The sequence below is a fragment of the Cinclus cinclus genome, chromosome 28 (genome assembly GCF_963662255.1).
Source record: "Cinclus cinclus chromosome 28, bCinCin1.1, whole genome shotgun sequence".
NCBI lineage: Eukaryota > Metazoa > Chordata > Aves > Passeriformes > Cinclidae > Cinclus > Cinclus cinclus.
In genome coordinates this window covers 1,893,196-1,916,107 of record NC_085073.1, presented here as the reverse complement: position 1 = coordinate 1,916,107, position 22,912 = coordinate 1,893,196, and the positions used below count along the sequence as shown (strand labels likewise).

Here is a 22,912-nt window from a genome sequence, read left to right as displayed (position 1 = left end):
CATCTCCATGAAATCAAGCTGTTTGGGGGAAAACAGAAGTTGCTCCAGCTTTCTCTGCAACAGCCTGGCAGAAGGAAAGGGCTGGTGGGAGTTCACAGCTGAGTCCTCTGGTGAGAAAGCAGGAGGAGAGGAAGAAGGGGCAAAGCAGGAGAAGAAGCAGCTTGTTAACTGTTTTCATTAAACTTCTTAGCATCTGGAAAATTATGAGTTTAATTGTCAGGTGAGAGGAAGAGAAAGAATTAAGGAGACTTAAGAAGTTCCTGGTGGCTGTTACCTTGCTGGAAAGATCCCACTGAAGTTTCAGGTGTCCTTTTCAAAGTATCAGAGTGTGCAAGTCTATGTTCATAGAAGAGTCACAAGCACAGGACCAGCCCATCTGGCTTGTTTTGGGGCCATGGAGAAGCAGGAGTTAATGTTTCCTGGGATCTGAAATGGGAACAGAGGGGGTGGATTGAAGGGGGGGTTTCTAGCCCAGATACTGGTGGTTCTTGCAATTAAAAACAATCCCAAGCCAAACGCTTGAATTAATCCCAAAGACGGTGATTGGGAAAGACAATTAACAATTATGTGTAAATGGAGAAAATTAAACTTGAGTGTTGAACTGTGGAATGGGAATGTCTGGGCATGTGGGATCTTGGGTGAGCTGGGAATTGGTCTGTGTTCTTCCAGGGAAGGAGTGTCCTGGGCCAGCACGGCCAGGGAAGGTTTTCTAAAGTTTTCTCCTGGCTGGGACAAAGGGGTTGGAGTGGCAGTGAGCCATGGAGGGGACATTCATGGCAGCAGGGACCTGCTGTGGTGGTCACCTGCTGTGGTGGTCACCTGCTGCTGTGGAGAGGGTGTTTGGGATCCCTGGTTTCAGGGTATCCAGGCTGCTGAGGTGTTTGTGGCTCTGTCAGGCACAACTTGGTGACACTGCTGCTGAGTGTGAGCAGCAAAATTGGGGGTTGGAACTGGGTAGTCCCTTTCACCTCAGCGTGCCCTGTGAAATAGAAGTTGAAGAGCCAAAGGAAAATGGTGGAGCGGAAATAGATTTTACGTTTTAAGTTCACTAACTCGGCGAGAAGGAGGAATCCAGCGGTCCCGGTGTGGGGCTGTGCCATAGCTTCGTCCTCGAGTGCCTGGAAGGTGCGGGGGAGCGGCTGCCCGGTACCGGGAGGAGCCGGCGCTGCGCGCGTCCGGTCCCTGCGGTGCCGAGCGGTAGCACTGACCCGCTCGGGCCGCTCTGCCGAGTGACGGTGGCAGCGGTGGCACTGCGGGGCTGTCCCCTCCGCGCCGCTTGCCTCCCGCCTCCCTCGGTTTCGGCGGCGTTTTTCAGGCAGCTCAGCCCCGGCTCCGCAATGGGAACAGCCGTGTCTGAGTTGTGGAGGGGGGGAGGGCGGTGGTGCCCTGCGCCGAGGATGCTCGAACCCCTCGGGATGTTCGATACCAGCCCCCTCGCGATGGTCGGGGTCCGCTTCGGATTCCTGGAACTTCTGGGGATACTCAGAACCATCTGCGATGCTGAAGAGTCTTTGGGATGCTCGATACCCCTGTAATTTTAGGAGACCCCTCCGGGGATGCTCGGATCTTTCCCGGGATGTTCGGAACTGCCTGGGACGCTCAGAGCTCCTCAGCGATGCTCGGACCCCTCCCATCCCCCTGCGATGCTCAGGGCCCCCTTGCTCCGCGCTCGGAGCCCCCCCGGATGCTCAGACCCCCACCCCTCCCCCAGATGCCGGGACCGCCCGGGCCGGGGTCGCGGCTTCTCGAGGGGGGGAGGGGAGGGGCTCGCGAGGGCGTGGCCCGGGGGCGGGGCCGCGGCGGGGAGGGCCGGGGCCGCTGGGCGGGGCCGTGGCGCGCATGCGCGCGGCGGGCGCGGCCCGGCCCATCGCCGGGCGGGGCGGGGGGCGCAGGGAGGCGGCGGCGGCGGCGGCGGCCCCGGGCAGCGGCACCGCCCCGGCCCCGGCCCGCTGCGCTCCGCGCCCGCTCCGCGCCATGCCCGGCTCCATGTACCAGCCCGAGCCCGGGCAGCCGGCCCGCGGCCCGCCGCGCTGCCTCACCCTGCTCAGCCCGCCGCCGCCCGCCGGGCAGGACGCGCCGCCGGAGCCCGAGCCCGGCCGGGAGCGGGAGGGGCCGCCGGGGCCGCCGGCTCAGGGCGAAGCCGCCGCGCTGAGGTTCGCCCTGGACCAGCTCTCGCTGCTGGGGCTGGAGGGCGCGGAGGAGCCGGCGGGGGCCGCGGGGCCGGGCGGCCTAAGGGAGCGGGAGCGCGGCGGCGGCGGCTCCCCGGTGCCGGCCCCCGCCCCGGCCGCGGGCGCCTTCGGCAGCCTGGCCCCGCCGCTGGGGCCGCCCGCGCTGCTGCCCGAGCCGCCCGCGAGCAGGAAGAAGAGCGTGAACATGACCGAGTGCGTGCCCGTGCCCAGCTCCGAGCACGTCGCCGAGATCGTGGGCCGGCAAGGTAACGCGGCGTGGGGACGCGGCGGGACACGGGGACCCCTCCCTCGCGCTGGCCCGCCGCGATTTGGGGCAGTTTCGGGGCTTTGTCTCCGTGCGGAGGCGGAAACTCAACGGCGACAGCTCCCGCGGCCCAGAAAGTCGGCCGCGGGTCCCGGGAGCTGTGCTCCGCGCCCGTCCTACCGAACTGCCTGGAAATAGCTATTAAACTCCATCGGCCCGGGTGGGATGACGCCGGGTGCCCACGGAAAGTTCCCGGGAGCCACGCGAGTCCATGGGAGCTGCCAGGACACGGAGCGAGGCGAGAGCTTTGGTTTCATTGTAGTTGTGTCTCTGCCCTCTCCAGTTCAGTATCTCAGACCCGGCGTGTAAACGGTGCCCCTCATCTCAGAGTTCGTTTACAAATCGTGCTGATGAATTCGATATAAACGGTCATTAACCCGCTCGTCTGTACGTGGCCGGAGCTCCGCAGGCGGCCGAGGAGCCCCTGGCACCCAGCTGTCACAAAGGGACGCCCCAGCCCCCGCCGGGTGGGTGTGCCTGGAGTGGGCTTTGTCTCCAGGACATACCTAATAAACCAAACTTTCACCTTGAAAAAGACAAAAGAAAAGACCAAGGGCGGAGGATTTAAGGAGAAAAAAGGAAGAGAGCTGCTGCTGCCCTCAGGGATCCCGGCAGGAATCCCCTGGCAGGGAGCGTGACCTCCGGGATGTTTTGCCCTTGTGGGCTCTGGTACCCCAGCCCTGCCCTCGCCCGGCGGCTCCGACCCCTCCCTGCCCGGGGGGCTGCGGGCCGGGGGTCGGGGGGCTTTTTTTTCCAGGGGGGAAGCGGGGAACTGGGCAGGCTCATTGTTCTCTTTGTTAGCCAGAGCCATGCTGTGATGAGCGCGGTGACATCATGCTCTGCGCTTCCCATTGGCCTGCGCTGCCTCCCAGCCGGCCCCGCTTCCCGGCCTCCCAACTTTCCGTGCACCCCTCCCCGGTCCCAGCGCCCCGGCCGGGGGTCCCCCCGGGCTGCCGGGCCCCGCCGGGACGGGCGAGCGGCGGGGCCGAGCCGGGGAAGCGGAGCGTGGCACCGCGCCCTGCTCCCGAGGATTCTCTTCCTCCTCCTCTTGGGCTGCATGGACACCTTGCTTTGCTGGCCTCGGCGGGCTCTGCGGAGCCACGGGGTCCGGCGGCCTGAGACCGAACCTGTGCCGCGGACTGGGCTCTGCTGGGAGCCCGCTAGTTCTGCCGGCTGCGTTTGACCCCGGAGCTGCCGGTCGGTGCCTTCCCTTCCCTGGGTGTTTCGGAGTAGTGAGACCCCGGTGCTGCCCCTCCAGCACCCCGAGGAGTTTGGAGCACGGCCGGGGTACCTACCCAGACACCTTGGTGGAGTTCGGGTGCTCGCTAATCTTCACGGGCTTGTGAAACTTTTAAAATAAATGCTGCCAAAGAAATTATATTTGCTTGAGGAGGGGTGCTTGAGGGGCACCATGTGGGCTTGGTGACCTGGGGCCAGCTGTGAGCTGAAGCTCCCTGCTGCAGCCCCAGGCCATGAGCAGGACCAGCCCTCTCCAGGGGTTTCCCCTTGTGTTTCCTGCCCCTCTCCTAGTCTTGGCCTGCTAGGGTGCAGTGTGGTGGCCTTACCCTGGATTTTTGTTGAGGAGGGTCACTCGGCATCCTTGATCACATTGTGGGATGGGGTGGTTGGGCAGCGTGGGGCTGGCAGCAGTGTCTGTGCTCCAACTGCTCTTCGTGCCACTGGAGAATCCACTGGCAGCTGGATTACAGCAAGGATGCTCAGGTGTAGCCTATGCAATACCAAGCTTATTGCTCAGGGCTCACGCTGAGCAGAACCCTCCTCACCCACCCTGTGCTGCCTCCCAGGTCCTTCTGGCTCCCAGCTCCCCCCTGCAAGTCTCCCTCAGTTTTGGCAGCCCCATGGCAGTGGGGTCTGGCTGCAGAGCTGAGCTTTGGGATGTTTGGCTGGACCATCATCATCGTGACTAAATGTACCCTGCTGGTGACAGTGCCCTGTCACTCTTGTCTTTCCCTTGCTGCCCAGCCTGGTCATGACCCAGGGAGAAGAAATTTCTGGTGCTGCCATGCCTGGAACATAGGAAGGGATGAAGATGTGTATCTTGGGTTCCCTGGAAGGGGCTGGAGTCTGAGCAAGGCTCAGGATCTCTCCCCACACACCCTGGGGCACTGAGGGACATGTTCTGCCTTGCCCAAACCTGGCTACTGTGGCAAATGGGGACCAGGGAGGTCCTGGTAGCCAGGACCAACACATGGATGTTCTGTCCTGTGCAGGCTGAGATGGAACACAGGCGGTTAGGCACAACTTCTTTTCTTCAGTTTCTCTCCTCCAGATGTCTTAATTTAACCCTTTCACAAAGGAGCAGCAGCAGCCCATCAGGTAAATCTTTGTTCTCTAAATCAAACTGATGTTTTCTTCCATGTGCTGGAGGAATGTTTGTCATGACCCTATGTCCAGATTGACATCAGTGACACCATGGAGCAGCATCTGCCTGCTGGGATCTGTGGCTCCTCTCCTCCCTGCCCACACAGCTGCGTGGCCGGGCGGGATTCCCTGGCTGTGCCTTCGCCTGCAAGCCCAGTCATGACTCTTGCTGTGGGAGGGAGCATCTCCAAAAAGTGCTTTGGGCACTGATTGGAGCGACATGGGCTCCTCTTGCTGTCCAGCAGAGAGAGCCATGGGGATAACAGGAGTCACCAGGAGCACGGGGCAGGTGTTAGAGCTGCCCTGACTCTGGCACGTGGGTGCTGTGCTGGTGTGGATTCCTGCTGTCCCAGCTTTGGAGGGGCATTTCTGGCAGTGTCTGCTTTCCCCTCCCACACCAGGTGCCTCCCATGGGATGGAGCCACAGCTCCTGTCCCGGTCTGTGACACTCAGGGGCTGTCACAGCTCTACAAAATGAAAGTTGCTGTTTATAGAAGATGCTGGGATGCTTGAAGGGTTGATCCAGGGAAGGATGGCACATGGCACCTTTCCTTGCTACTAGAGTATGATTGGTATTCCAGTGCTGAGGGGATGCACAGAGTGACCATGGGCCTCTCTGGGCCAGCCTGGGCACCTGTAGCCTCACCATGAATCACAGGGGTGCAAGGAATCCTCTCATTTCAGAGCCCTGGGTTGCTGCTCTCTGTTGTCTCCTGCCCAGGTGGCCTGTCCTTGGAGGCACCTGGCACGTCCTCCTGGCTGCCTCCTCCCACCTGGGTCGTAACAGAGCTGGGAACTCCTGAGCTTGGTCACACAGATGGATCTGGTTGCTGAAGGATCTGCCTGTACATATGAGAACTGGCACTGGCTGCACACTTTGTCCCAAGGAGAGGAGCCCAGCCTCCCTGCCCTGCTCTTCAGTGTCTGGAGGAGAAGCCAAGGTGTGATGTGCTCGCTTCCTGCAGCAGGGCTGCAGGGATGAGTTTGTTCCTGTGTGCAGGGTTGGGAAGGAGCGCTCAGCAAGGGGAGAGGAGCTGTGATGAAGGTGCAGTGTTTTCTCCTCCATGCCTGGCCCCAGTACTGGCCCATCCTGTGCCATTCACTGTTAATGAAGGGGACCGGGAGCTCCAGAACTCTGGATCAGAGGCCAGGAGATGCTGCAGAGCTGGGGAAGAGGAAGAGCCCTGGGTAGGGCACTCTAGGGGTGAGGCACCAGAGGGTTCCTAAGCCTGTGACAGACACCATCCTCCTGCCTGGTGCCATCAGAGTCTCCTCCAGAAAAGCTCTGCTGTCACTTTTTGGGTTTTACCAGCTCGGAGCTGGGCATTGCCAGCACAGACCTCCTTGGCCAAGCAGAGATGTGGTCTGGGCAAGGGGAGGAAGCTCCGTCCTCTGTGCAGGAGGCAGCTGATGTGGGAGCAGAGGCTGCCTGGGCTGTGCTGGAATCAGGGTGTGGAAAAGCTGCTAGGGATCCATCACTTCCACTGTGGTCACTGGAGCACAGAGGATGGAGAGGCTCTTCCCAGCCCTCTCTACCAGTGTTGTACTGGTTTTCATGGGTTTTTGGAGTAGTCTCAGCCCTGATCTGTCTGGGGCTTCTCGCAGAGAGCCAAGTTTTCTTTGGTGAAGCCAAGTGAGGATGTCCAGGGAGAGCAGTTGCCTTTCCTGGGCTGCTGCCTCCATCACCACCATTATCCTGGGGAGAACTCCCTGGGATTCTGTTTCTTGTCAGAAATTACCAATATCCCATCCCAAGGGGAGGTGGGATGGGTCAGCCAGGGCAGTTTTGCAGAGTGGAGTGTAATGGGAGCCATGTGGGATGGGGAGAGGGTGAAAGATGAGGGCATGGAGTTGACACAGAAGGTTTGGGAGGAGTGTCTTGCTCACCCCCTATCGGGCTGTCTCTGCAGGCAGAGCTGAGTGTGGTGGCAGAGGGGGCTGTGACTTGGAGGCAGCGTGAGACCTTTGGAATGTTGGGGTTTGCTGGCATCTGAGTGTGGCTGTGGGGTGTCAGGAGGAGTTTGTGCCCACAGGGACTCAAGGCTCCACCAAAGAGATGTAGCACAGCAGCTGAACCACTCTGGCTCTGGTGGGACCCAGACTCTGGTATTCACAAAGGGCTCTTGGGGCTGAAGCATCCCTGGGTCTGTCCCCTCCATCCTGCCTCTGGTTTTGGGCTGTTTTTATCTGGACCTTTAAAGCCGCTTTGGTGGAGACTTGCAGCAAAGTCTGGCACTTTGTTCTGCTGTGTTGCCACTGGTGCTGCACAGCAGCCCTTGGCCAGGGGAATGTGTGGGTGCAGCAGGGTGCTACCTGCTGCTGCTGGGCTGAGGTCTGGCACTGCCTGGGCTGGGAGCTCACCGGCACTCCCAGGCAGCTCCAGGTCCTTAGCACAGCCGCCTCCGGCATGACCCTGATCCTGCAGCAGCTTCACAGGGGTGTGGCCATCCAGGATGGTTTCACAGCATGCTGGGGTGGAGGTTTGCAGGGGCTCATCTGGAATATCTCATACTGCTCTGGATCCTTCCAAGTACAAGAAAGATGTGGAGCTACTGAATTCAGTGCAGAGGAGGCCATGGAGATGCTTCCAGGGCTGGAGCCCCTCTGCTCTGGGGACAGGCTGGGAGAGCTGGGGGCGCTCACCTGGAGAAGAGAAGGCTCCAGGGAGAGCTGAGAGCCCCTTGCAGGGCCTGAAGGGGCTCCAGGAGAGCTGGAGAGGGACTGGGGACAAGGGATGGAGGGACAGGACACAGGGAATGGCTTCCCAATGCCAGGGAGCTGGGCTGGATGGGATATTGGGAATTAGGAATTGTTCCCTGGGAGGGTGGGCAGGCCCTGGCACAGGGTTCCCAGAGCAGCTGTGGCTGCCCCTGGATCCCTGGAAGTGTCCAAGGCCAGGTTGGACACTGGGGCTTGGAGCAGCCTGGGACAGTGGAAGATGTCCCTGCCATGGCAGGGGGTAGAAGGAGATTAAGGTCCTTTCCAGCCTAAACCATTCCATGCTTCCCCCAGCTGTAGTTGCTGGTTAAACCCCCATTTGCAGTTCAGGTCCATCTCTGGGGGGCTCAGCCACGAGGTGCCATTCCCCCTCCTGAGCAGGAGCAGTGGCAGCCCTGGCTCAGCCCCCTCAGGGGGTGCAGGTGTGCTGGAGGACAGGCCTATCCTGCTGGGAGGCTGTGTGTCCTCAGCAGCTCCCAGTGTCCCAGAGCCATTGCTCCCCATGCTTGGTGGGGTTCAGCACTTCTGTGAATGCCTGCCTGGGGATGCTGCAGCTCATCCTGCCCATCCTGCCCCCTCCAGGCTTTGGGACCTTTGCCTGGCAGTCTCTGCAGCCAGGGGCTGTCTCAGAAGGAGTTTGGGCCTGGGGACAGGGCAGGACAGCTCGGTCGCCTGGTGTGTCCCCATGCAGGAGACTCCTTCAGGCGCAGTTCCTGGTGCTGTTGCCAGCACATGGCCTCAGGCAGTGGCTTCCCTGGCCAGTGCCTCGCTTCCCAGTGTTCCCTGGTTCTGGGACAGGCAGGGGTGACCCCCCACCCCCACCCTCCCAGATTTGCCATCCTCTTCTACGCCTCCCACTCAAGCTGCATTTGGTGCCATCCATGGCCCTGGCAGCATCCAGCAGCCATGGGCTGGGGCATTATTCCTGTGCTGCTGGTTTGAGGACGGTGGAACTGGCCAAGCCAGGCACCCCTTTGATTTTTATCTAAGGTTTCTGGCTTTGTCCCTGTGAAGAGCTCACAGGAGCAGCCAGACAAACTCTTCCTCTCTTTGGTACTGACATGGCATCATTTGGGTCCCACTGGTGCTGCTGGTATGATGGAGTAGGGTGAGGAAGAGTCTCACTGGGCCATGTCCCCCATGCAATGTGGTTCCTGAGTGGTTTCTCTATGCAGGTCCTGGAGCTGCCAGTGGCATTGCATCCTGAAACTGCCACTTGATGAGGGTTGGGATGGAGCTCAGGGAAAGGTTCTTCTTTCCCCCGAGGGTGCTGGGCACTGCCCAGGCTCCCCAGGGAATGGTCCCAGCCCCAAGGCTGCCAGAGCTCCAGGAGCGTTTGGACACCGCTCTCAGGGATGCTCAGGGTGGGATTGTTGGGGTGTCTGGGCAGGGACAGGGGCTGGACTCCATCCTGGTTGGTCCCTTCCATGTTTGGATACTCCGTGATTCTGTGATGCTGCAAAGGGTGAATTTGGGACCTTGAGCATGAGGCTGGTGCCCATGGGAGGCACCAGCAGAGCATCTTCTTACTGCCCTGGGCTTGTCCTGGTTTGGCAAGCAGTGGAGCAGGGGCAGATCTTAGAGCAGGATAAATCTGGGAGGGAAATGTGGGAATTGTAGGTTCCTTTCCCAGGACAGCCCTGTAGGAGCTGGCACATGATAATAATTCAGTAAATGTCGCCTTTGATGGTTCTGCCCTGCCCCAGTCCTTGGGCCATTGCCTTACTGTGTGCCCCAGCCATAAATCCACCTGCCAGGGGTTAGTGATACAGAAGAGCCTGGCTGTGACACCCAGGGCAGCTCCTCCTGCTCACTTATTGTGCCAGGTTTTTACTTCTTGTCATCCATGAGGCTTAATGCCATGGGAGTTGCAGCACACCTGGGTCTGCAGGAGCAGCACAGCTCCTCTTGTCCCTCTGCTCTCTGGGTGCTGCTGGAGAGCCTGGATTGATTTACCTGGCTGGGACAGACCTGACTCAACCTTGTGCCATTCCAGCCCTGGCTGAGTCACAGAATCCCAGAATGGTTTGTGTTTGGGTCATACTAAAGCTCATCCAATCCCACCCCCTGCCATGAGCAGGGACACCTTCTACCATCCCAGGCTTTAGGCCCTGCAAGGGGCTCTCAGGTCTCCCTGGAGCCTTCTCTTCTGCAGGTGAGCACCCCCAGCTCTCCCAGCCTGTCCCCAGAGCAGAGGGGCTCCAGCCCTTGGAGCATCTCTGTGGGCCCTCTACAGCAGCTTTGCATCTTTCATGTGCTGAGGCCCTAAAGCCTTCTAGGCCTCTCCTCCTCCAGCCTCACAGCTGAAGAGCAGCCCTGCCCTTCCTCAGGGAGCTCCTGGGAAGAGGAGGAGGGGAAGGAGTGCCCTGAGCCGTTCACAGAGGAGCCAGCCAGGCACTTGCAGCTGCTCTGCTGTGCCCAGAGGAGTGGAGCTGTTTATCCACAGGCATCTGCAGCAGCATTTGCCATGGACGGGGCAAGTTCAGAGCTCCAGTAGAGCACCCTCCATCCCTGCTGGCTCACAGCTTTGTGTTGGATGCCCTGCAAAGGTCAGGGATGGCAGGGGGCAGACAGAGGTCATTCACTGCTGGGTGCCAGTGAGCTCAGCTCCGGTTGCACTGTGCCTGGTTCACAGGGACTTAATGAAGAGTGGATGCAGTTAGGGCTGGGGGTGCAGGGAGTGGAGCTGGGCTGGCAGCCACAGACTACTCCTCAGTGGAGCAGAACAAAGTGACCCTGGAGGAGAGTTAGAGCCTTTTGCAGCCCCAGAGGAGAGCAGGAGCTTTTGGCTGGATGATGCTGCCAGGACCCGCAGGCGGAGCCCAGCTGGGCTGGGACAGGGCTGTGCCCGGGGCTGCATGGGGCAAAGGCAGAGCTGCGGTACCATCTCACAGTCCCACAGCCAGCCATGTGGAGCTCTGCCTGCTGAATCATGTTCCTCCTGCAGGGAAAGCAGGACTTTCCAGAACAGGGAGAGCAGGAGCCCAGGGAGCACCCCTGCCCCAGCCCAGGCACTGGGGATCCCTCCTGTGAGACAAGGAGGGGAGGGAGTGGCTGTGTCCCCTACCTTGGGGAGGCCAGCTCCCCTGTCTCTCCAGGATTGTATCCAGGGCCATTCCTCAGGTTCAGCTGCCGGCTCAGAGGTGTCAGTGGACCTGCAGAATCCAAACAGCCTTTTCCTTCCTTTCCATCTTGGCATCTTTTTTTTTCTTTGTACCTCCTGAAACACCTCTGGAGTGAATCCAGCTTCTCACCTGCTTAGTGGCCCTGATGATGCCCCCTTGGCTGCCTGTCCTGGAACCTCTGCCCACGCTGTCCCACCCCTCTGGAGCAGGGCTGCAGTCTGCATCCTGCTGATCCCTGGCCCCTGAGGGTCAGAGCAGTGCCAGGAGCTGGGAAAGGCCAGGGCAGCCCCCCAGCACTGAACCATGAGCCCCATCTGCCTCGGGGGTGGGAGGGCCCCCTCTCTCCAAGGGTGTCCATGCTGCAGATGCAGAGCCAAAGGGACCTGCTGGTCCATTGTGTCCCATCCTGGGTGAACAGAAGGTCACCATGAGGTCTCAGCCTTGATGTGTCATTTTTCCCCCTTCTCCTTGCGCTGCAGGCTGCAAAATCAAAGCCCTGCGTGCCAAGACCAACACGTACATCAAGACACCGGTCAGGGGCGAGGAGCCCGTGTTCATCGTCACTGGCAGGAAGGAGGATGTGGAGATGGCCAAGCGGGAGATCCTCTCGGCCGCCGAGCACTTCTCCATGATCCGGGCCACGCGCAACAAAGTCAACGGGCTGACAGGGGCCATGCAGGGGCCCCCCAACCTGCCAGGCCAGACCACCATCCAGGTGAGGGTCCCCTACCGCGTGGTGGGACTGGTGGTGGGACCCAAGGGAGCCACCATCAAGCGCATCCAGCAGCAGACGCACACGTACATCGTGACGCCCAGCCGGGACAAGGAGCCCGTGTTCGAGGTGACGGGCATGCCCGAGAACGTGGACCGGGCGCGCGAGGAGATCGAGGCGCACATCACCATGAGGACAGGCTCCTTCATCGACGTCAACGCCGACAACGACTTCCACTCCAACGGCACCGACGTCTGCCTCGACCTGCAGGGCAGCGCGGCCGCCCCGTGGGCCAAGGCTCCCCACCCCGCCCAGCGCCCCTCGGCCGCGCTGCGCAACGACAGCCTCAGCTCCTTGGGCAGCGGCTCCACCGAGTCTTTCTACAGCGGGCGCGTGGCGGCCGCCAGCCCCACCAGCCCCTACAGCACCTTCAGCGAGCCCCCGGCCCCGCTGGGCTCCGACGAGTGCGACTTCGGCTTCGACTTCTTGGCCCTCGACCTCACCACGCCCACCACCACCATCTGGTCACCCTTCGAGCGCTCGGGCAACCCCCTGCAAGCCTTCAGCAGCTGCTCCTCCATCAACAGCTCGCAGAGACGCAACAGCGGCCCGGCCACGCCGCGCCACTCGCCCACCCTGCCCGAGAGCGGGGCGGCGGGGCTGGAGCACCCTTCGGCACGGCGCATCCCCAGCGACCCTGCCGGTGCCCTGGCCTGGCTGCCTGCCCAGGGCTCGCTCTCCTCCTTCTCCAACAGCACCGGCTACTCCTCTTCCTCCTCGCTGCCCGGCAGCATCTCGGCCGCCTCGGGCTCGCCCACCGACTCGAGCAGTTCTGACGGGCACCGCAAGAGCTCCCGGGAGTGCATGGTGTGCCTGGAGAGCGAGGTGATGGCCGCGCTGGTGCCCTGCGGCCACAACCTGTTCTGCATGGAGTGCGCCCTGCGCATCTGCGGCCGGGCGCAGCCGCAGTGCCCTGCGTGCCACGTGCCCGCCACCCAAGCCATCCACATCTTCTCCTAGCCCGGGGGCTCTCCTGGCAGCCCCCACCCTCCACCCCAACACCACAGCGTTTTAAGGACTTTATACTGTTTAAATCGAGCTTTTTATTTAATTACAGATGTGATGGGCGCACGGGGCGGGGAGGGGGGAGAGGCGTTGGCGAGGAGCTGGAGAGGTGCAGAGGGCACGGCGGGGGCGGGGGGAGGCCAAATCCGGGGGGTCGGGAGGGTGGGGGCGAAGGGGCCGAAGAAGAAGAGGAAGAAGAAAAAGAAGAAGAAGATGAAGAAGAAGACGGGGATGAGGATGAGGAAAGAGGGGCGTGAATTCCGCGAGGAGGAAACTCCGATGTTTACAGAATAGCTTTAACTCTTCACCTGGCTGTGGGGCTGGGTAGGGAGCCCGGCTGTTCTCCACCAGTCCTTCCCAAATACCAGTATTCCGTTTGCAAACTGAAATAACCAGAAAGAAAAGGTCCGGTTGCACTTTTTATTTTAGGACACGCAAGGGTTGTCTTTTATTTTTTTAAAATCATTCTATTATTATAATAATTTTTTGTGGTTCTTTTTGTATGTAGTTTCTTTTTATTTTCTTTCTTTTTGATGATTCTCAGTGGTTCTATAAATTTTTTTTTTTTTTTTTTTTTGTAATGCAGGTCTATCTTGTGTTTTGCCAATGTGAAAACTGCCCAGAAATGTGTGATGTGAAGTCAGGAGGTGGTGGAATGGAGGGGGCACAGTTAACACACCATGTCACAAAAACCAGACAGATTTCTATTTCACTTTTATTTTGGGGTTTTTTTTGTTTTTTGTTTTTTGGTTTTTTTTGTTGGGTTTGGGAGTTTTTTGGTTGGTATTGTTTTATTGTTTTATTTTTTACCTCTTTATGTATATGTAGGGAATTTATAGGAAAATATGTACTTTATTGAATAAATTTTAAAAACTAAAATATATTTTATTTTAAAAAGAAAATAACGGACCTTTAACCTTACATGGCTAAAGTACTGATTATATATTTGCTGAGCTGACTTGACGGTTATGAAAATTGTATCAAGAGTTTTATTTTTTGACTTCAAAGCCTTCTTAATAAAGACTTTTTACTATATATGAATTCTTGTACTAGCTACAGTGTCTCCCTGCCTGGAACCTCTTGGTACCTGTTCCCATTTCCATTGGCCCAGGGAGAAAGGTGCCAGCTTGGGGGCAGGAGCAGGAACCAATGGGGAATCTGCCACAACAGGTAGATTTGTCTCTGTTCAGACTGGGTGGCCCTGTCACCTTCTCCTTGTCCCCACAGATGCTCCTGCTCCAGGCATTGTGGTGGTGCTGAACAGGTCCCAGTCCCAAAATCCATCCATGCCCTAGGCTGAGCCACCAGCATGGGCAGCAGGGGAGGGAAGGGTTCTGCCCCACTCAGGTGAGACCCCACCTGCAGAGCTGCCCCTGAGAGGGACTGACTGTGCAGGAGGTAAATCCCTGTGTGCCAGCCCCACGGAGGGCTGGCCTTGGTCAGGGTGCCCTGAGAGCAGGGTCCTTGAATATCATGGGTGGGAAGGGACCAACAGCAACCAAGTCCAGCCCCTGTCCCTGCCCAGACACCCCAACAATCCCACCCTGAGCATCCCTGAGAGCGGTGTCCAAACGCTCCTGGAGCTCTGGCAGCCTTGGGGCCGGGACCATTCCCTGGGGAGCCTGGGCAGTGCCCAGCACCCTCGGGGGAAAGAAGAACCTTTCCCTGAGCTCCAGCCCAAGCCCTGACACAGCTCCAGCCATTTGTGTGTGTGTCATGAGCTGTGGGTGCTCGCTGCTCCATTCCCCTTGGTTCAGCTTCCCCAATTTGTAATCCACCTTGGCCATGTCCCTACTGAGAATCCTTAAGGTTCTTGCTTGCTTCCATGCCTGTAATGCTGTTGTTTCTCCCTTCCACCCTCCATGCACCTGGTAGAAGGTAAGGAGCACCTGGGAAGGTTCTTGAGCTCACCTGGGAAGGTGCTCAGGGCTGTTACTGGGGCAGGGAGCAGGTGGGGCACAGCTGGATGCAGCACATCTGGGCTGTGTCTCTGGGTGGGTGGGTTTTGGGGCTGTGGCTTTGCAGGAACTGCTTGGCTCTCACGGCTCTCTCTGGGCAGTCTGCCCTCCTCACCGAGCTCTTCCTGGAGGTCGGGGTTGTCCCCATGTCCCTGCAGTCCCACAGGGTCAGGGGGCTGGCTGCTCTGGCCGCAGATCCCTGCCCTGGAGCCAGAAGAGCAAGAAGTCCCTCTCCAGCCAGGTATGAGGTAGGAGGAGAGGGTCTGCTGGCCCCACCAGGAGCTTTGTATGCCCTGGGGATCTCCTTGAGCCCCCGGGGGTTCCTGCTGGCCCTGAGCCCTCCCTGCCTTGTTCCTTGCAGTTTAAAGCCTTCCTGACGGAGGAGCTGGGCAGCACCACCCCCACGACATCCAGCAGTGGGAAGCAGCCCCTGGTGTGAGTGCCTGGCCAGAGGGATGGGGATGGGGAAACTGGTGGGGGCACTGCTGTCCCTCCTGCCCTGCATGGTTTGGGGTGTGCCAAGCTGGCCAGGACCTGTTCTGGGTCAGCCCTTCTGTGCCCCAGGTTTGATTCCAGGCAAGTGGTGGAGCAGTTCCAAGCCTGGGGGGATCCTGGAGACAATCCAGACCAGCGCCTCAGGATACCCCTCCAGGTATCTGCTCCCCCAGCTCCCTGGGTGCTTCCCCCTCTCCAGCCGTAGCACCTCTGACCCCACTCTGTCCCCCACAGATGGATGTACCAGGAGTTCTTGGAGAGGTCTCTGGTGAGCAGAGACAAGCCGAAGGGCACCAACATGAAGCAGATCTGCAGCACTGTCCTTGGGAGACTGATTCCGATAAAGGTCCTGCTTTGGGGATGCAGCTGTGGTACCAGAGTATCCCTTGCAGGAGCTTTTCCCTGTGTGTTGGTGCCCAGCGAGGCACAGAAATGGGTGAGCTGGGGATGAAGTCTACCTCTAGGGAGGCTGGATGGGAAGGATCCCTCTTGGAGCGTGTTCTGTCCTGGCACTGACTCTGCCGCAGGACCCCAGCAGGTACGAGTGTGGGAAGACCATGATGTTTTCCAGGCTGGCCAGGTGGCTGTGCTGGAGGAGCTCGGGCAGCCTGCGGGGCTGGCTGGTGGAGCCGAGCTGTGCCCGCAGGTGAGCCGGGACAGGACTGGGGACACATGGCAGTGCTGCCGGCTCTGGGCTGGCCCCATGGGATGGGGTGCAGGCTCTGCCCAGGGCTTTGTCCTCTCTCTGCCCAGGGAGCCACCTCTTGCCCTGTTCTCTGCCCTTTCTTTCAGCCCTTCCTGTCCCTTCTCTGGGCTCTGCCACCCTTCACTCGGCTCTGTATCCTCTCTGGCTTCTGCCACCACTTGCTCAGCTCTGTTCTCCCTCCAGGCTCTGCCACGTCCTGCCCAGCTCCCTGTTGCCCCTTCTGGCTCTGTGCTCCCTGCCCAGCTTCCGGCCCTCCCCACAGGTTTGTGAGGATGCTGCAGAGGAGCAGGGCTGCCCTGGTGCTGCAGCAGACTCTGCAGATGGTCCTGGACCATTCCTGCACCTGCACCAGGCCACTGTCACCAGCCAGGCCTTTGCCCAGGGCCTGTTTGCCCAGTGCCATTACTGAGAGCTGGGAGCCCAGCAGGGCAGGGGATGCCAGGGTCCCCTCTGGGGGTGCTGGTGGTGCCAGTGCCCCGTCTCTGCTCCCACAGATGGTGTAGCTCTGCAAGGCTGTGGTGATCCAGGCTGCTGTGTCAGTCGAGCAGCTGCACAAGGGCAGGAGATCGAGGTGATCCAGCTGCAGACCAGGCTGGATGAGCCCGTGGGTCCCAGGGGCAGGGGAAGGTGCTTTGTGCTGACCACTTCTCACCTGGCCCTGTCCCAGCTGCCTCCTGGGCCTGGGGCAGGAGCTGATTGCCTGACATGGATGTCCAGAAGAAGCTGTGCCTCTGGGATTTGTTCCTGGATTTCTGTGCTCCTTGGTGGCATTGGGATGGGTGGGGCAGTCTCCTGCCTGGCAGCAGTGCCATGTGCAGGGACAGTTCTGGTGTGACATGTTCCACTCTGCTGCTGCTGCTGGCAGAACCCTTTTCACCATCTGGGTTTCTCTGCTCTGTCACTGTTCCAGTTCTGGGGGTGTCTCTGGAGGATGAGGGAGGTGGTGTGATCCTGTCTGGGAGTTGGAGGAATCAGGGCAGGATAATCCTGCTGGATGGACCTGGAGGTGGGGAAGGGACCCTCCCGTGAGCTTTACCATGGCTTTAGAGCCCATGAGGGTGGCAAGTCAGGGAGAGCTGCTCTCCCAGGCCTGAGCTCTGTGTGAGGGGATTCCAATGCTCAGAACTCCAATGACATGATGGGAAATGGGGCCTCGCATACAGATAGGCAGCCTCTGAGTCCACAGGGCTCTCAGTGATGTGACAAGTGGGGATGTGTCCCTGCTTCTTTTCCCACCCCTACCTGACACTCTGTTGCCATTTTCCCGACCTGGAAGTGAAATTCAAGTTAATTTTGGTAAGGAGGCAATATGAGTATATCCAATAAAAGTGGATCTTTATTTTCTCTATTCCATCATAAAGGCCTTCAGAGGCAGTTACAGAAAGATGTCCACAAAAGCCAAATCCCACAGGGATGAGTACATACTTATAGGTTTTAGGAAATTAGCATAATTGATAAAAAGCACCAATTAGGAGGGCAAGTAGTGATTCGAGTTCCCCTTAGGTCAAACCCCTTCTCTGGAGTTCCCCATTTGGTGCTGGCTGTACTTTGTCCGTGAAAATGTATCTTAAAAAGTTGTTCTTGGCCTTGGTTCCCAGGGAGAACCACGATAGCAGAGCAGCCCTGCACCTCCCAGGGCTTGGAGCTCTGGAATTTGTTTTGTCTTTCTGCTTAGGGAAAGGCCATGGAAAAATACTGGGAAAGCTAGTTACTAACACAGTAGGCTACAGAGTTACAAATATATGTGTGACAAATACAGATAACATAGAAAAGAAAGAAAAATGCAAAACCAAAGGGGCTGTGCCCCTCACCTCAGGCCCAGGAGGTGAGGGGAGAGGAGAGCAGGAGCAGCTCACAGGGCTCAGGGCTGCCCACTCTGAGGAGCTGCAGTGCCTGTGCAGTGAGATGCAGTGGCTGCAGGAGTACCCGGCCCGTGATGCCCAGGTCCAGAAGCTGGCACAGCTGCCTGGGCCAGGAGGTCAAGCAGCTTAGGCAGGTCTGTTGGGGGATGCTCCTGCTCTTCTGGGCCTCCACAGGGCTCTCCTGGGAACATGTAGTGGTCCCTGGAGGGAGCTCGCTGGGCAGGGATCAGGCTGTAGCTCCCTTCTACCTTCCCACAGTGCTTGGTGGAGATGGAGCTGGGGGAGGAGAAGGATGCCCTGATCCAGCGCACGTCAGAGCAGTCACAGGATCTGGAAGGTAAAAGGGGTGCTCTGACCTCCTCATGCCCCTGGGTATGGGCAGGTCCTGCAGGCTCGGTGTGTCTGCACATTCCCTCTCCGAGGGGTCGTGGCTGTCCCCACAGAGCTGCGGCAGAGACAGTGGCAGCCACAGGAGCTGGAGAAGGAGTGGGAGCGCTGCTGGAGCCTGGTGCAGAAGTGTGCCCACCTGGAGCAGGACTGTGAGAACCTGCAGGATGAGGTGGCCTTGCACAGGGTGAGGGCCTGGCAGGGAAACTGGAGCCTCTGGGCTGGAGCCTTCCCTGGCTGCCCTGGGCTGGGACCACACTTTACCCAGGAATGCCAGGATGGGCCCAGCCCTTCCCTGTCCATGTTCCCACCCTCTCCTCCAGGTTGTGAAGATCCTCTGGGAGTACACCCCGGCCATGGGGCTGGAGTAGCACTTCAGCCCCTGCTTCCTCAGCAGCGTGGAGGTGAGTGGGGCCTGGGGGGACTCCCTGCATGGACAGGACTCCCTCCATGCTGGGACAGTCCTCACCTGACCATTGTCCCTGCAGAAGCAGCTGCAGGACCAGTATGGGGAGGGATCCAACCAGCTCCTGGTGGACACCAACCACATCTTCCCTGTGCAGCTGCCCTTCACTGACCCCCCCACTGCACCTGGATGAGCTCCACATCCCTGAGACCCCCATCCCTGAGACCCTGGCCTTCCTTGGCTGCCTCTGAGCTTGGGGCTGCCCCTGGGCTGCTGCCAGTGTCCCATTTCAAGGTGCCTGAACCCTCTGAAGTTTGGGAAGGCCATGAGGGCAGGGGATCAGCACTTTTCCAGTTTTCACTGGGTTGTTTTGCCACCTTTTAATCCTTCAAAGTTAATAAAAGTCTTTGCATGTAACTCTGGCCATGAGGCTGTTTGCAGGGTGCTGGGAGGGAGTTAAGGGAGAGAGGAAGGTGTGAGGGAGCTCTTTAACCCCTAGAGAAGGGGTGGTCAGCAGGCTTGGAACAGACTTATCTGCTTCCTGGGATTCCAGGAATCCTTCCAGGGAGGATTTATTAGAATGACCTAGCTTAGCTGATGACATGCAGAATTTAGCTCCTCAGCCTGTTAGGGTTAGGAGTGTTGGCAGGACTAATGTCACCAGCTGGAACAGGAGCATTTCTAGAAAGGTTTGGTGCAGTTAATCAAGGCTGAGCTTCTCTTGAGAATGAGTAAAGAATTGTACACTCCTCCCTGACCCACCTGTGCAGTTCCAGTTAAACACTGTCCCACAATATCCTCTCTCAAGGAATTCCTTTGAGGAATTGCAATATCTCCTGAAGCCAAGCCTCCCCCTTTCCTCATAATTCAGAAGTATTCTCCTCATATTTCAGTAGACAGACTAATCATATGAAAATGCTGTGTCCTGGTCTTGAGCTATAATGGTTTTGGGAGCCTTAGGACTGAGAGGTGCATGAAGGTGGTAGGATGAAGTGTCATGAGAGTCAGGGCTCAGAGAGACTTGAATTTAAATTCAAGAACCTAACTATTTTCCACTCTGTGACTGAGGTGAGATTTGATGGTGGGAAGATGGACCAGTAATAGCCAATCCTGCCCTCTGGCAGTGGGAAGTAATTTCACATTGTCATGTCCCTGCATGCCCTTGTCCAAAGGCCCTCTCCAGCCCTTTTGGAGCCCCTTCAGACACTAAAAGGGGATCTGAGGTCTCCCTGGAGCCTTCTCTTCTCCAGGCTTAAAGAAGTTTGGTTATACCAGGTCCTTCTGGCTGGGAGGGACTCCATATTCCCACTTGAGCTGCGTTTGGGTTTTCCAGTGACCAGCACTTCATTCCAAAACTCACAGACCAAGAGGCCACCAGGCTCACCCAGAGCTTCACTTGGACACTGAACAGGGTTTGAGGGCAACTCTCTCATGGACTGTATTTATTGTCCTGCTCACAGTGGGGAGCTGGTGCATAAATGATTGTGTTGTTTAAATTGTTAATCAACTCCTCTGAGGGTCATGGGAAATAAAAGTAAATCATAAAACAACTTCTCCCAACCTTTCCCTTCTCCACAGGCTCAGCTTCCCTCCCAAATTCTCCACCTCCTCCCCCAGAGCTGTGCAGGGGGATGGGCAATGGGGGTGGTGCTCAGTCCATCATTCCTTGTCTCTGCTGCTCTCGCCTCCTCTTCCTCTTCCCCTGCTCTAGCTTGGGGTTCCTCCCATGGGCACCATCCATGGAACAGCCACCGTGGATGGACCACTGATGTTCTGCATGAGCTGCTCCAGCCTCAGGTACTGCCAGGAGCCTGCCCTAGGACAGCCTTTGCACAGGCTCAGAGCTTCCTCAGGGCACATCCCCCTGCTCTGCTCAGTGTCCTCCAGGGGCTGCAAGTGCATCTCTGCTCCCCATGCCCTTTCCTGGGCTGCAGGGGCACAGCCTGTGTTACCATGGCCTCACAGGGAACCTCTGCTCTCTTTTCACGTAGGGACAGGAGCCACATGTGAAATTATGATGATTAAAGCTAATTAATTAATCTATAAAACCTCAAGAAAGGGGGAAAAATACAAGAGCCCAAAAACAAGGTTGAGGTTGGACTTGAGCTTTAAACTCCCTTCATCCTAAGTCATTCCATGATTCTAGCAAAGCCTGGTGGCAGCCCCACAATTCTCAAGGGTAAAGCAGGACTCTGCCAGAGCCCAGGAACAGTCCTAGCTCTCTCTGCAGGTCATCAGGGCCTTGCATCAATCAAATCCACATCAATCCAATTTAGTGGGGAAAGTATTTTGAGGGTTTGTGTCAAAAGCCTCACAGAAGTCCAGGCAGTTGCCATCAACAGCTCGTCCTTTATCTGCTGATGGAGTCACCCCATCATGGAAGGCAACAAGATCATTGAGGGATGGGTTTGCTCTCCATGAGGCTGTGCTGGCTGTCCCCAATCACTCCCATGCTCGGGAATTATCAGCATTGTGCTTGGGAGTGGTGTCACCTCTCAGGACACATCTGCCCCAGCTCTGCAGCTCCTCCCAAGGGGAGGAAGAGGGGCAGGGACCGAGTTCTGCTCTGGGACAAGAGCCCAGGAAGGGCCGGAGCTGTGTCAGGGCTTGGGCTGGAGCTCAGGGAAAGGTTCTTCTTTCCCCCGAGGGTGCTGGGCACTGCCCAGGCTCCCCAGGGAATGGTCCCGGCCCCAAGGCTGCCAGAGCTCCAGGAGCGTTTGGACACCGCTCTCAGGGATGCTCAGGGTGGGATTGTTGGGGTGTCTGGGCACAGACACTGATGATCCTCATGGATCTCTTCCAGCTCGGGATATTCCAGGGCTGGAATATCTCTGTTCCTGTGATTCCATTTAATACCTACCCTTGGTTTTGGAAAGGCACCCTCAGGGAGGCTGAGTGGCAATAGGATCATGCCTGGGCTATTGGTCCTTGGAGCTGGCTATCCTTGAGGTTGGATATTCCAGGTTTTCCCTTTAAAGTTGGAAGTGCTGCACTGGGGTGGGAGAGGGGCTGGGAAGCCCCCAAGTGCCTGTCCCCTCCCAACTCCCCACAGGAGCCATAGTGAAGGGTGTGCTTTTTAATGTCAGTTATAATAAAATATTTTTACAGAGCCCAAAAAATTCAAAATAGTGCAAAACATCTCACTGTCATGCATCCATGGGAGCCGCCGCCGTGGGCGGGACAGACACACACGCATCGGTGACACTGTGCTACAGGAGCAGAACTGGTCAGTTCAATCACATGCCAAACAGGACAGTCTGGGGAGGGGCACAGGGCCAGGGGCACCATGGTCAGGCTGCAGGGCCAAGCTCCAGCCTGGCTGGGCAGGAGCAGCCGGTAGAAAAGGGGTGTAAACATTGAACAGAAATGAGAGAGCAAAGTGAAACCCTTTGGTCCCAGGCAAACCCTCTAGATAAAGGAGCGTGGGCGGGGGGGTCACTTGGGGTACCCTGTTTTGGCATGGGAGGGGGCTGAGAGAGCTGTATTGACTTGTGGGGTCATGAGGCCTTTGTCTGCCCCAGGACTCTGGGCAAACTGGCCAGCTAGGGTGGCCACCCCAACACCACACACCCAGGCCTCCCAGGCACTCGCACGAGACATGCACACCACTTAGCACACAGAAATGGTGCTCACTGGGGAACTGAGGGGCACAGAACTGGTGCTTACTGGGGGACTGGAGGGAGAGCTTCTCTGGGGTGGGGTGGGAAGGGTTTTTCTTGCTCCAAGGAGATCCCATGAGCTGTGCTGCTCAGGGACGCTGCTCCCCACCAGCCAGAGCAAAGAGGAATGAGTCCCTCTGCTCTGATGCCCCCAGCCCCTGCCTCCCCAAGCCCTGGCACGGTGTGGGGGGCAGTGGGGTAGCTAGCCCACGGTGGCAGCAAGGCAGGGAAGACAGGATATGGGCCGGGGGCTGCTCACTGCTGCTCCCGACCCTGATGATGCTGCTGCCAGCCAGGGAGGGGACCCTGTGCAGGGCCCGTGGAGGCTGCACCCACCAACCCAACAGCCCAAATAGCCCTTCCAGGTGCGGGGCACAGCCTGTCTAGCTGCCCTGTATGTACAGCTATTTACATATGTACACATATGTGCTCAGGGCTGGCAGCTGCCCTGCCCTCAGGACACACCACGACACTCAGGGATGGGGACAAGGGGCCATCACACTGTGCCAGCCACTCACCAACACCCACACATGGCATGTGACACACAACCGTTCACAGCCCTCTCCTTGTGTCACTCAGTGAGGTTTGGGGCTGGCTGGGACAGTGGTGGTTCAGGAATGGGCCACTGGGGTTCCTCCATCTCAGGCTGGGGAAGGGCAGATTGCTCCCCTCACCCAGGCTTGGCTCCAGCCCTTCTCTGCAGTCCCCCCAACACCAGCAACTTCCTGCGGGGTGTGGTGGGGGCCTGGCTGTGCTTGGCACCACTGTCACACAGCCAGCGTGGCCAGGGAGGGAGAGGAGGGTCTGTCACTGCAGCCACAGCACCCCCTCCCCAGGGCCGGGGCAGCGACTCCTCTGTGGCCACTCCTATGGCTTATACACGGCTAGCGGATTCTGTCAGGGGGCCGGGAGTGGGGGGCGAGGGCTGGGGGGCCAAAGGACTT

General features: G+C 58.5%; 1 protein-coding gene across 1 annotated transcript; it reads left to right on the top strand.

Annotated features, from left to right (window-relative positions):
• The first annotated feature begins 1,974 nt into the window (after positions 1–1,974).
• MEX3D (mex-3 RNA binding family member D) lies at positions 1,975–12,450 on the top strand. Its single transcript, XM_062510133.1, has 2 exons — positions 1,975–2,434; positions 11,198–12,450. The coding sequence occupies exons 1-2, from the start codon at positions 1,975–1,977 to the stop codon at positions 12,448–12,450; spliced, it is 1,713 nt and encodes a 570-aa protein (XP_062366117.1).
• The last annotated feature ends 10,462 nt before the right edge of the window (positions 12,451–22,912 follow it).

Bases quoted from the DNA above. Each gene is read 5' to 3' on its own strand.
- MEX3D (XM_062510133.1), top strand. From the start codon at position 1,975: ATGCCCGGCTCCATGTACCAGCCCGAGCCCGGGCAGCCGGCCCGCGGC. The intron at 2,435-11,197 runs GTAACGCGGCGT...CTTGCGCTGCAG, and splicing joins CGAGATCGTGGGCCGGCAAG to GCTGCAAAATCAAAGCCCTG.